General features: G+C 36.6%; 1 protein-coding gene across 1 annotated transcript in view; it reads right to left on the bottom strand.

The window, feature by feature from the left end:
* BABAM2 (BRISC and BRCA1 A complex member 2) overlaps positions 1–14,599 on the bottom strand; it is a 438,160-nt gene that overhangs the window by 354,472 nt on the left and 69,089 nt on the right. Inside the window, exon 4 of the mRNA XM_082643284.1 lies at positions 2,590–2,684. Coding sequence (XP_082499410.1) covers positions 2,590–2,684 — 95 coding nt within the window. The remainder of the gene's footprint in view (positions 1–2,589; positions 2,685–14,599) is intronic.

Genomic DNA, 14,599 nt, shown 5'->3' with positions numbered 1-14,599 from the left:
GTGGGGAGCCCACCTGCCGCAACTAAGACCTGGAGCAATCAAATAAATAAATAAATAAAAATAAAATAAAATATACAACATTAAATAAATAAATAAATAATTAAAAGGTTACACTTCTAAAAAAAAACCTAAACATCAGAAGAGTGAAGTTATAATATCAACTCCAACACAACAATATGGTCGATTTCCCAGATGAATGGATAAAGAAGATGTGACACATATATACAATGGAATATTACTCCACCATAAAAAGAAACGAAATTGAATTATTTGTAATGAGGTGGATGGACCTAGAGACTGTCATACAGAGTGAAGTAAGTCAGAAAGAGAAAAACAAATACCATATGCTAACACGTATATATGGAATCTTAAAAAAAAAATGGTTCTGAAGAAGCTAGGGGCAGGACAGGTATAAAGACACAGATGTAGAGAATGGACTTGAGGACATGGGGAGGGGGAAGGGTAAGCTGGGACGAAGTGAGAGAGTGGCATGGACATATATACATTACCAAATGTAAAACAGATAGCTAGTGGGAAGCAGCCCCATAGCACAGGGAGATCACCTCGGTGCTTTGTGTCCACCTAGAGGGGTGGGATAGGGAGGGTAGGAGGGAGACGCAAGAGGGAGGAGATATGGGGATATATGTATACGTATAGCTGATTCACTTTGTCACACAGCAGAAACTAACACACCATTGTAAAGCAATTATACTCCAATAAAGATGTTTAAAAAATAAAATAAAATAAATCTAGGTCGATTTCCTGAATATTAAAACAGAAAAGTGGAATAAGATAAAACTTAAGGTCCTTTCTAGCTTTTAAAGTCTATACTCTCACCAAAATAAATAGATAGATAGACAGATAGATAGAAAGATAACGTCTATACTCACAGTCCTTGCCAATACTGAAGATGTGCTTTGTAAATTTTACAGGCAATTCGTAAAAGAGAAATTGTAAACATGTATTTCTTATCCTTTCCATCATAGTGTTCCCTCTTGCATCATCCTAGCTCAAAGCCCCTTCCCCCCCACAGATTTTTACAACAGTCCTCAATCTCTCTTAATCCATTATACTGACCACACTGCTGTTAGATAATTCTCCAAGTATCATTTCCTTCAGTGGCTCTTAATCTAGCATTCAGTGCATTCCACAATCTTATCAATCTTATCCCAAGTTATCTTTCTAAACTTTTCTAGCCCTTCCTTATATTAACTTACTCTTCAGCACACCTGTCAAGTACCTTCTTCTACAATATATTATACATATCATTTGTTTATGTCATTCCCCTTACTCAAAATACTCTCTGCCACACTCCTCACTTTTGTTCCATTCTTCAAGTATTATTATAAGTTTCACCTCCACAACAAAGCCTTTTCTGACAAGCTTTTTTAAACTTCTGGAGCTCTTCGCCTGTAATATATCTTTGACATTTAGCATATGCTACCTTCCACTGGGCGGATTTAATACAGGACAGATCTGTAGGGGTACGTCTGCCTTATTTTCTCCAGGTAAGGCCTTCAGCTTCAATATGGGGTGACTTTGTAACACAAAGCATCTAAAGGGACCATACTTAAACTACAATTTTTTTAAAAAATCAACTAAAGTAACAGTTTATGTGTAATTATTAGATATTTTGCAACAAACCCATCCTACTCTTGCCAACTGTATTTTTACAGCTGTGTTCCAAAATTTAAGATAATTCTTTAGGTTTGGGTTAGTACTTCCTGTTTAATACTTCCCTTTTAAAAAAGGGAGGGGGACAAGATTTCAAAGCAAGTCCTCAAACTTTTAATGACAAAACTTCAATGAGAGAAAAAAAAATTTCCAAAAAACAAAACTAAGAAATATAGTTTTTGAACAATAATAGAACCTCTTATGGTATAGGCATCATAGCAAAATCAAACTTAAGAAGGGAAAGAGAGAGACATTTTGTCTGGTCAGACCTTTTAAACAAAATGGCACATGCTTTTCTCCACTAGCCATGAAAAAAACACTTTTTATACAAACCACATGTGCTCTGACAAGTACTACCACCCTTTTCTCTGCTTTAAATCCAGAAACATTTTACTTCAACTACAAAGTTTTTGGTCTTGCTTAATAAAGAACACTTAATCTGGTCTTTACCCTTCTGATAATAATACTGAGAAAATGCAGATGTAAGTCCAAATTTGCCACTTTCACTTCTATACAAAAAAAGGCCTCCTGAAGAGCCAAGAAACACTCCCCTAACAAGCCCCGTGATGAAGTGTTAGTAAACATTAGAAAACTGATTGCAGGCATGAAATATTAAGTTAAAACAAAGAAAATGTTTTCAACATGTCTCCTTCAGCTGAAGTAAATATATTTTAACCAATATGCTAGAGGTTTTCATTAATTCAAAATAGTCTGAAAATAAAACTGCAATGAAAAAAAATCTCTTATTATACTATTTTGGCACATAACGAGTTACACTTATTTCACAGGACAGAGAAAAAAGGGGTGGAAAAAATCCATATGTTCAGCAAATGTATCTGTTAAAGAATTGTCAAAAGCTAACTTTATTCTCCTTTCAGCAAACAGAGATCATCCAAACAGGCCTGCAGTACTCACATGCAGAGCAGAGGGGTCTGGCAGGAACTCAGCATCTTCTCCAAAGATAAAGTCGGGAGGCAGCTCTGGGTACTGGGCATTGAAAATGATATCCCCTGAAATAAAAGAAAATGTCAGGCCCTTCTTATTTCCTTGCAAATGTATGAATGATCTGAGGAGTGCATCAGAAAAACTTCTAAAAGAAGTTTATATTAGTTTAACAAAAATACTGAAAAGCACCTTCAGAAACAAAAGAACTGATATCTTCTTTTAAATTAACATCCACAGCATGCAGTCAGAAAGTGTTACCTCCTAATACACTATAAATATAAATACCCATGTAGAAAAGTAGAAGCAACGACATCCAAAGTACATGCAGATTTTGTTAATAGGAAACATTACTGTCCAATCACTGCCTGCTAATTAATAAGCCTTTATCAAGGACTGATTTTCTAAAGATAAAGTCCTTGCCTTGAAGAAATTAAACACACGAACCTTTGGTATAATGGAAAGAACATTTGGCTTGGAGTCCAAAACGTCCGATTTAAAACCACAGGATCTCCTAATTATTTATTAGTTCAAGTCATCTTGGGCAAGTTTTAACTTCTTTCCAGTTCAGTTTCCTCATCAGTAAAAAGGGGATACAATAGTACTGACATCACAGATTTGTTGTGAGGGTAAAAGGAGACAGCATGTCTAGCTAGGTGTCTGGCATATGGTAAGCGCTCAACAAGTCATACAGGAGTACTAATATTGTTAGTAATAGTGTTATTACCATTGAAAGTATTATATTGAAGCCTAAGATAAACTACAAAAGCTCCTTGGCAAATTTGTACTATAAGTTCTTCTACCTCTCTGTTCCTCTCCTTTCTCCTTCTTTAGCTTCCGTTTTTCCCCCTCTGCTCACCCCAAGAATCAGCCCTCATCATTCCACTAACACCAACGAGCAGATTAGTATACCCACGATCTAACACACACACTGGGTTGTAGTGTATAAGAGTGTGTATACTTGTATACATGCACACAACCTCTGTACCCACGCACACACATAGTGTTGTATCAGTCCAGTCATTTTTACTGCTCAAACAATAATATCTTCATAGTGACATCTAAATTCAAACATTCAGAATTCAGTTTTCATTTGAGCCTTTCTAACCCTGTGTACTATGTATTTCAACTTCAAAGTCAACAAGTCTAAAAACATGCTCATGACTATCCCTTTTCTCACTCCTTTCTTCCCCTAACTGACTTCCCCATTTCTAGGGATGGCCCTGCTACTCTTTAATCATCCATGCTGAAACTTTAATGTCATCTTTGAACTGACCCACACCCTTTATACTCTTAGAAAACAAGTCATCTCAGTTTTTTCCCCAAAATGTTTCTCATGTGCATATTTCCTACTGCTAACAGCTCAACCCAGGCCCAGATGACTTAGTCCGTACAGTTATGCATCCAAAGAACAAAAATTTGAACTCTCCTCTAGGCACTATGCTGGGCATGAAAGATCAAACAAAAAACTCTGTTTTTAAGGACTCAACAGACTAGAAGAATTATTACCATACCCTCTTAAATGGTCTCCCAATACATCCAGTCCATAATACATACTATCATGAAGTAAATCTTAAAGTACTGCTTTGCCCCAAAACATCCTAGCTCAAAAACCTTCAATGGTTCTCTAATGTCAAATGGAGTAAGAGCAAACTTCTCAAACTGGCATTTAAGGCCTTATTTGTCCACCCTTTTCTCTATCTACAAGCCAATACCAGTATTCTATTCCAATCAACATGATCCACTCGCTGACCTCCAAACTATGACACCTAGTTGAAATGCTCTTTCCCCTTGCTCAGTTCTTACTCATCCTGTATGAGCCCTCTTAATTACCTTCTCTTGCATGAAGCCTTCCCTAATAAATCCAGTACACACTGATCATCGTTACTTCTGAAATTCAACAATACTGATTGGTTACATCATTCAGTGAGTATTTAACTGTAGTCTTATATTGGTTTCATAGCTCCATTAATTTTAAAAATTCATAATAAACACATGGTACATGTGAGGCACTATGATACATACCATGTCAATACAAAGATGGTTATCCTCAAGGAGCTTACATTTAGTGAGGGGGACAGAACATATACACTGCAGCACAAATACACAGCAGTACAAAGTAAGTACATATACTTGATCTTCCTAAATATCTTGTAAGCATTCAGAGAATAAATATGCTCTTATACTTATTTCATGTCTTCTCCGATAGGGCAAAGTACAATAGATACAGAGTATATTCAAGAAATGCTCAACATATGAAAGAAATTCTGTTCTCTGAATTGGTAAAGAATAGGGCTTCCCTGGTGGTGCAGTGGTTAAGAATCTGCTTGCCAATGCAGGGGACACAGGTTCAAGTTCTGGTCCAGGAAGATCCCACATGCCGCAGAGCAACTAAGCCTGTGTGCCACAACTACTGAGCCTGCGTTCTAGAGCCCGCGAGCCACAACTACTGAGCCTGCGTGTCACAACTACTGAAGCCTGTGAGCCTACAGCCCATGCTCCATAACGAGAGAAGCCACCGCAATGAGAAGCCCGCGCACCGCAATGAAGAGTAGCCCCTGCTCACCACAAATAGAGAAAACCTGTGCGCAGCAACGAACACCCAACGCAGCCAAAAATAAATAAATAAATTTATTTTTTTTAAAAAAGAATAAAGTATGGAAGAGTTACTTCCACCACTTTCTGTAGGGAATAAATCTAAACAAGAAAATATACTCTTCAGAAGTTGGCTGTGGAATTAAATCATCAAAAGTAGTACAATCACTATCTCTCCTTCACCCTACCACAATCTTTATCCCTGGTTTTTAACTATATCTATTACAAATTATAAACCTCCTTCAAGTGTTCTAACTATAAAGCATTACCCCAAGCCAAGACTAAGAGGCAAAGACAATATAAATGTACTGATTACTCATTCTTACTCAACTATATCCATAAGTTAATAGAACAGAGGCATTAAAGTTTTGGAAAAAGCCAAGCTAGAATCTATTGTGCCTTGATGTTCAAAAAATAAATAGCACGCTAAATTCCAATCGAAGAAATTTTATTACTTTTGTTACTACAGGAGGACACAAAGCTGGATTTTCAAGTTCTCAAAGGAGCACTGTCAGTAATACATATTTCCAAACCACTAAACATTAGAAATCTGATCCAAGGATATCTACTCTTGCCAATTCTATTCAACATTGTACTGGAGGTTCTAGCCAGGGCAATTAGGCAAGAAAAAGAAGTGAATGGCATCTAGATTGGAAAGAAAAACTAAACTTATCTCTATCCACAGATGACATGATCTTGCATATAGAAAACCCTAAAGAATTCACACACACACACACAAAACTATGAGAACTAATAAACAAGTTTCACAAGGTTGCAAGATACAAGATAGATGTATAAAATCAACTGCTTTTCTATACACTACTAACAAACAATCCAAACATAAAGTTAAGAATATAATTCCATTTACAACATCAAAAAGAATGAAATACTTAGGAATAAACTTAACGAAAGAAGTGTTAAGACTTGTACTCTAAAAACTACAAAACATTGTTGAAAGACTTTAAAGAAAGCCTACATATATGGGAGATGAACAACTCATGTTCATGGATCAGGAGACTTAATATTGTTAAGATGGCAATACTACATAAATTAATCTACAGATTTCATGCAATCCTGCTGGCTTTTTTTTTTTTTTTTTTTTTTGCAGAAATTGACAAACCAATCCTAAAAGTCATATGGAAATGCAAGGGATCCACCATGGCCAAAAAGTAATCCTGAAAAAGAGCAAAGTTGAAAGACTCACACGTCCCAATTTCGAAATTTATTACAAAGCCACAGTAATCAAGACAGTGTGGTAACAACATAAGGACAGACATACAGATCAATGGAACAGAATTCAGACTCTGGAAATAAACTTTCATATTTATAGTCAACTGATTTTTGCCAAGGGTGCCAAGACAATTCAGTGGGGCAAAAAGAGTTTTTCATCATTTGACACCCATAAGGATGACTATTAAAGAAACAAGAGAGAGAGAATATAACAAGTGTTGGCGAGGTTGTGGAGAAACTGGAACCCCTGTGCACCACTGGTGGGAATGTAAAATGATGCAGCTGCTATGAAAAACAATACGGCAGTACCTCAAAAATTTAAAAATACAATTACCATATGATCCAGCAATTCCACTCTGGGTATATATTCAAAAGAAGTGAAATCACTGTTAGTGTCTCAAACAAATATTTTTATACTCAGGTTCACAGCAGCATTATTCACGATAGACTAATGAAAACAACACAAGTGTCCATTGACAGATGAATGGATAAACAAAATGCAGTGTACAAATACAACGGAATATTGATCAGCTTTAAAAAAGGACATTCTGGGACTTCCCTGGCAGACCAGTGGTTAAGACTTCGCCTTCCAGTGCAGGGGGTGCGGGTTCAATTCCTGGTTGGGGAGCTAAGATCCCACATGCCTTGCGGCCAAAAAACCAAAACATAAAACAGAAGCAATATTGTAACAAATTCAATAAAGACTTTAAAAATGGTCCACACACACACACACACACACACGCACACACACACACAAAGACATTTTGACACATGGTATAATATGGATGAACCTTGAGGACGTTATGGAAAGTGAAATAAGCCCATCATAAAAAACACAAATACCGTACAAGTTCACTTATATGAGGTACCCAGAGTAGTCAAATTCATAGAGGCAAAAAGGAGAATGGTGGTTAGCGGGAGCTGGGAGAATAGGAGAATGGGAAGTCGTTGTTTAAAGGGTATAGAGTTTCAGTTTTGTAAGATGAAAAGACTTATGGAGATTGCACAACAATGTGAATGTACTTTATACTACTGAGATGTTTGTTATATATATATTGTACACAATTTAAAAAAAATTTTTAAATAAAAGAGTCTGTTATAGACTGAATGTTTGTGCCCCTTTAAAATTCATACGTTGAAACCTAATCCCCAGTATGACAGTACTTGTAGGTGGGCCTTTGTGGGTGATTAAGTCATAAGGGCAGTGCCCTCATGAATGGGATTAGTGCCCTTATAAAAGAGACCCAAGAGAAGGCCCCTCCCGCTTCTGCCATGTGAGGTTGTAACAAAAAGACAGACTGTTTATGAACCAGGAAGAAGACCCTCACCACTGACTCTGCCAGCACCTTCATCTCAGACTTCCCAGCCTTCAGAACTGTGAGAAATAAACATCTGTTGTTTAAGCCACCCAGTGTATGGTAATCTGTTATAGCAGCCTGAACAGACTAAGACAGAGTCTTTTCAACAAATGGTGTTGGTACAACTGGATAGCCACATGCAAAAGAATGAACTTGAGTCCCAACTCATACCATATACAAAAATTAACTCAAAATGGATCTAAGACCTAAGTGTATGAGCAGAAACTATAAAAATCTTCAAAGAAAACATACGAGTAAATGTTCATAACTAGGCAATGTTTTCTTAGATGATAAATCAAAAGTACAAGCAACAAAAGTAGGTAAACTGGACTTCATAAAAAGTTAAAACTTCTGTCCTTCAAAGAACAATATCTAGAAAGTGAAAAGAGCACCCACAGAATGGGAAAAAATTTGGATTTAGGATTTGGCAAATCACATATCTGATAAAGGACTCGTACCCAGAATATAAAGAACCCTTTTACTTCAACAATAAAAGGCAAACAACCCAATTTAAAAACGAGCAAAGGATTTGAATAGACATTTCTCCAAAGAACATACAGAAATGGTCAATAAACGTATGAAAAGATGCTCAACATCATTTGTCATTAAGGAAATGAAAATCAAAACCACAATAAGATACCACTTCAGACCCACTATGATTGCTACAATCAAAAAGACAAATAATGACAAGTGTTGGTGAGGCTGTGGAGAAACTGGAACCCTCATACAGTGTTGGTGAGAATACAAAACAGTGCCATCACTTTGGAAAATAATTTGGCAATCCTCAGAATGCTAAACATAGAGTTACTTCAGGACCTACCAATTCCATTCCTAGGTATATATCCAAGAAAAATGGAAACGTATGTCCACACAAAGACTTGCACATGAATGTTTGTAGCAGCATTATTCACGATAGCCAAAAAGAAACAACTCAGTGTTCATCAACTGATAAATGGATAAATAAAATGTGGTATATACATATAATAGAATATTATTCAACTGTTAACAAAAAAAGAAGGGGCTTCCCTGGTGGCGCAGTGGTTGAGAGTCCACCTGCCGATGCAGGGGACACGGGTTTGTGCCCCGGTCCGGGAAGATCCCACATGCCACGGAGCGGCTAGGCCCGTGAGCCGTGGCCGCTGAGCCTGCGCATCCGGAGCCTGTGCTCCACAACTGGAGAGGCCACAACAGTGAGAGGCCCGCGTACCGCAAAAAAAAAAAAAAAAAAAAAAAAAAAAGAAGTACTGATATATGTTACAATGTGGATAAACCTTGAAAACTTTATGCTAAGTGAAAACAGCTGGACACAAAAGGCCACATATTGTATGATTATTGTGTAATTCCACTTCTATGAAATGTCCAGAATATGTAAACCCATAGCAACATAAAGTAGATTAATGGTTGCCAGGGGCCTGGAAAGGGGGGAGTGGGGAGTTACTGCTAACAAGCCCAAAGTTTCTTTTTGTGGAGATGAAAATGTTCTGGAATTTGTGTTGATGGTTGCACAACTTCGTGAATGTATTAAAAACCACTAAATTGTACATTTCGAAGAGTGAATTGCATGGTATGTGAATTATATCTCAATAAAGCCATTGTTTTTTTTAATCTGATGCAAAAATTCATCCCATTTTAATCCAAACTTAAACACAAATAAATTAGAAAGTGTTTACTCAATGGTTATGAGTAAATTATTTTTATAAATAAAATCATCTTGAAAATGCAATTGGAGAGTTCTCCATTTAAAGAAACTCTGCAATGAGTCCTTTTTAAAAGCAAAGAATGTTTTTATAAGATGAATATTTACAAAGACCTTTATTTTTCAAGAAGTTCCCCAAATGGGTCCTTTTAAAGGAGAGTACTGGGGAGTGTTAATTTTTTTTTTTTGAATTTTCATTGATTTAAAAAAAAATTTTTAAGCTGCCAAAATTATTTAAATATGAAATAAATTTTTAAAGGAAACAATGTATACCAATTATTACACCCTCAACTGAAAGGATCCTTTTAGAGAGAAAGAAAAGAGAGAGATTACCATATCACACATAGTAAAAATATTATACAAATAATTTTCAAAACAAAGAAATAAATATCTTTCAGAATTTCACACTCTTACATTTCAGAATTTCTCAAAATCTTACTTTCAATCTCAAAGAGCTCCTAAAACACTCTACCTTAAAACTCTATAGCCTCTTGGGAATAAAATGCAGCAATGTTTTCTTGCTAGGGAGAATGGTCAGTAAATCAGACAAGAACATTTATTAAAAACCCACCATGCACAGATGCACATATTAGACACCTGGGGAGTTATCTAGGAAGTAGAAAACATAGTCCCTGACCTCAAGGCAGAGATGGTGGAAAAAGACCAACACAAATCATGGAGAGGGCCTCCCTGGTGGCGCAGTGGTTGAGAGTCCGCCTGCCGATGCAGGGGATACGGGTTCGTGCCCCGGTCTGGGAGGATCCCATATGCCGCGGAGCGGCTGGGCCCGTGAGCCATGGCCGCTGGGCCTGCGCATCCGGAGCCTGTGCTCCGCAACGGGGGAGGCCACAACAGTGAGAGGCTCGCATACCGCAAAAAAAAAAAAAAAAAAAATCATGGAGAAGAGCAATAACATCGCATTTCCTTTATTTCACCCTGGAGAAGGTGATACAAACACAGAGTACAGATCACTTGGATACTGCTTACTCCAAGTTTTCATAAAAAGGAAGAGCAGGCAAAAGAACAAAGAAATAAAAATAGGATCAGAGGTGATATAAGGTGAGGTTAAGAAAGAAACAAAGAAAAGAAAGTAAAGAAACAAAACACCTAGAATGGCTAGAAGTATAACAAACACCTAACAACAAAATGGCAGTTTCAAGTCTTATTTTTCATGATTTCCTGAAAATTGACAGACTACCACTGTAGGACCAATGGGGCAGGAAAACTTCTCTTTGAAAATACACATCTACAATTCTTCATAGAAATCACAATCAGTGCTAGGAAGTTTTTATTTACATGCTGTGCCTTGGCAGCTGACACTCTTCAGAGCATATCAGCACCATCTCAGGAAGGCCCGATCACCAGATCCAGAGCGGGCCACATGTCCTGCTCCCCGGTTACAGAAGGAACACAGCTTGTCCGCAAGCTCCTTTCCTTATTCTTATAGTATAGTGCTATTTTGTCTATCTTAAGCTTAAATAACTGCCAGGAAAACACAGTTTCAAAGAAGCAATTCAAATGGTAAATAACTGGTATTTTGCCAATGATGGAAGAATTATTCCTATCAGTGGCTACATAAAATGATTATTTACTGAAACTCCCAATTATGGGAAGTAAGGGTCAGACAAGAGTCTTGTGGAAATGCTAGGCTGAAAGAGATTTTCAACAGAAAGACAGGTTTAAGCAACAGTTTTACAAAAGATTTTGAAGAGATGAACTTATTTCCAAAAGTTAGTTCTAACTCTTGATAGTGTTTCCTTACACTGAAATGCAACCTATCTTTCTCTGAAATTTTCATCTACTGGTTCTTAGGAATTTATGGAACAAGTGTAGTTTCACTTTAATATCAGAGCCCTTCAATTATCTGCAGGCAGTTCCTGTGACCTCTCTTTCAACCCTACCATGAGTCACCTCTTGACCAGGTTAAATAGCTCAGTTTCTTTCACTATTCCTCTTATGACCTGCTCTCCATTTCCTTTATCACTGTCTCCTCTCTCTTCTCTGCATGTGTACCAGTTTGTCAACAGTCCTCTTGGAGGGTAATACCCAGAACCAAACACAAGATTCCAGGTGTGCTCTAAGGAACACAGAATCAAGTAAAAAAAGAATCCATGCCTTCATTTTAGATACTAAACTTCTATTAATAAATACCACTGCAAATTGAAGTAGCTTTTTTGGCAGCCATATCAATGTTAACTCATATTATGCGTCCTATCAACTAAAAGCCCCCAAATTTTACATATACACTAATAATAAGCCATATATCCCTCATTCTTAACTTGGATACCTGAAATTCGGGAGCCATTTCAGGAGTTTAAATTTATACCTATTACATCTCAATCTTGTTAGATTCACCTCTCTATTTGCAACCCATCAGAATATTCTTAGGTTCTATTCCAATTTAGGGTTGGCACCCTCACTTTCAAGTTATACACAGACTGGCTAACCATGCTTCTGGGAAACTCCTTCTCTGACAGCCACAGTTCAATTATCAGTACCTCTTGGGTGCAATCATTCAAACAATAATATTTAATCATAAACAAAACAATTAACTAAAATTAATTAATCTTAATTATTTATTTAGCCAATAGATACAAAACAGTACCATTTCAACACACAATGAATATAAAGGTAATTAATGAGATATTTTACATTATTTTTAGTACTAAGATTTCAGAATCTGTTGTGTCACATTTACAGCGCATCTCAAATTCAGATTACCCATATTTTAAATATTCCATTGCCACTTGTCGCTAGCAGTGACCACGCTGGGCAGCACAGAGCTAGAGGAACAAATAAAAGGAAAGAAGAGAACAAAGGGAATGAAGGGAAAGGAAGAAGGTCACCCAACCTTCCATGACCACTTCCAGGTAAAATGTGCTCACTATTTCATAGGCAGCAGATTCTGCTGCTGGGCAGTCATCAGTCGATGGATAAAGTACTATCTTGTACAGAAAAAATATATATGCCTACAGATCACTTTTACCTATTCAAGGAAGTCCTACCCTAAGCATTATCCTACATGGCAGTACCTAAATCATCTGCAAATGACTTCTTCTTTTAGTCTTCTTTTCTCCAGATAAAACACATCAGTTGTTTCAGTGGTTTATAAAAAGAGACAGTTGTCAGGAAATTAAGCTACATAATTCTTAGGTATGTCAAAGGGAATGTGCTATGTTGCTGATTCTTAGAAACTTAGGCTAATTAGGAAAGGGGTATAATGTCCCATCTTCAGATGCTATGCTTTAAATGAACCTTTAACCTTGAATTTTTGTATCCTTATTTCAGCACATAAAATAACAATATCTTAAGTAAAATGCTATGAATTAGCATTACTTTATTGAGTAATAAATATTCTATTGTAGACAATTTTAATCTTAATAATTTTCTGATGCATATTCACAAAATGTTTCATTAATACAATTTGTTACCAACTTTTTTTTAATGACTAAAATGCATCTGAAACCATAAAAAGAAAGTAAGCTTTCTCAACCTTTCTATGATTGTTTTTTGTTGTTTTAAAAAGTAGCATGGACATATATACAGTACCAAACGTAAGGTAGATAGATAGTGGGAAGCAGCCGCAGAGCACAGGGAGATCAGCTCGGTGCTTTGTGACCGCCTGGAGGGGTGGAATGGGGAGGGTGGGAGGGAGGGAGATGCATGAGGGAAGGGATGTGGGAACAGATGTATACGTATGACTGATTCACTTTGTTATAAAGCAGAAACTAATAAAATAAATAAATAAATAAATTTTAAAAATGTAAAAAATAAAAATAAATAAATAAAGACAAATTTAATAACCCTAAAAAAATAAATAAATAAAAAGTAGTTAGGTATCAAATATAATTTTTAAACAAATCAGTAATAATGACTGTCATGACACAGTGAAACTGATGTTAATTAATTAATTTAGGTATATAGCCTCTACACTACTATGTACTTACATTTCATTTCCTGTGAACTAAATATCATAGTGAAATGGATAAAAAAAGTTGATTTAAATGTACAGAGTAAGTAACTTTGCATTTACAGAGAAGAGACATTGTCATTTGGAGGATACTATGGAAAAAATCATAGTATTGTATGTGAAGCAATACACACACACACAAAAAAGGTAACTGATTATTCTATACTTGAAGAAGCTTAAGAAAAAAGAGTATGTAACTGTAAAGATTTAGGTTGAAATGGCAGGATAAAAGAAGGCTTTTTTTCTCATTTTTAGATAGATAATCCTTACTTGTTAATTCACTCAATACCTCAAAAAATATTGAGCATAGGGCTTCCCTGGTGGCACAGTGGTTGAGAGTCTGCCTGCTGATGCAGGGGACACGGGTTCGTGCCCCGGTCCGGGAAGATCCCACATGGTGCGGAGCGGCTGGGCCCGTGAGCCATGGCTGCTGAGCCTGCGCGTCCAGAGCCTGTGCTCCACAACGGGAGAGGCCACAGCGGTGAGAGGCCCACGTACCGCAAAAAAAAAAAGAAAAAAAATACTGAGCATATACAATACTCTACGTCATGTCAGTAACAGAATAAGAATTAAGAGATTCTACTCCAATTAAGCTTGCAATCTAGGAGGTATGATCTCAGAGGTAAGACATTTATGAAAATAGCTATAAACACTACTAAATTATTGATTCAGAATAGCATCAACCAATGGATACTAAAATCATTGGACAAAAACTTGTTGGGGAACAGGATAGTCTCAAATATCAGCCCACAGATAACTAATAAATTACAATATTAAAAAAGGTATCTTTATAATGGAGAAATCTGGCAGATACTACCTTAATTTAACCATGTGGTCAAACTTAGCAACACTAACAATGGAACAAACGGGCATCATGGACCTTACGATGACTGCACTGAGAAGGATATAACACCACCTGTTTAGAAAGCTTGGCAAACATGTTTAAGCTAAATCCAATCATGAAGAGATAATCAGACAAACCAAACTGTGGGACATTCTACAAAACAACAGGCCTGGAGTCTTCAGAACCATAGATACCATGGGTGAAAGAAAAAAAAAATGGTAAGAGAACTATTCTAGATTAAGGAAAATAAAAGAGGTATGAGCAGTAAATACAGTGATGATCCTTCCCTG

This window comes from Mesoplodon mirus (assembly GCF_964341445.2).
Source record: "Mesoplodon mirus genome assembly, chromosome: 14".
In the NCBI taxonomy this organism is placed as follows: domain Eukaryota; kingdom Metazoa; phylum Chordata; class Mammalia; order Artiodactyla; family Ziphiidae; genus Mesoplodon; species Mesoplodon mirus.
Note: the sequence above shows the minus strand (reverse complement) of the source record. Positions and strands in the feature narration are given on the sequence as shown.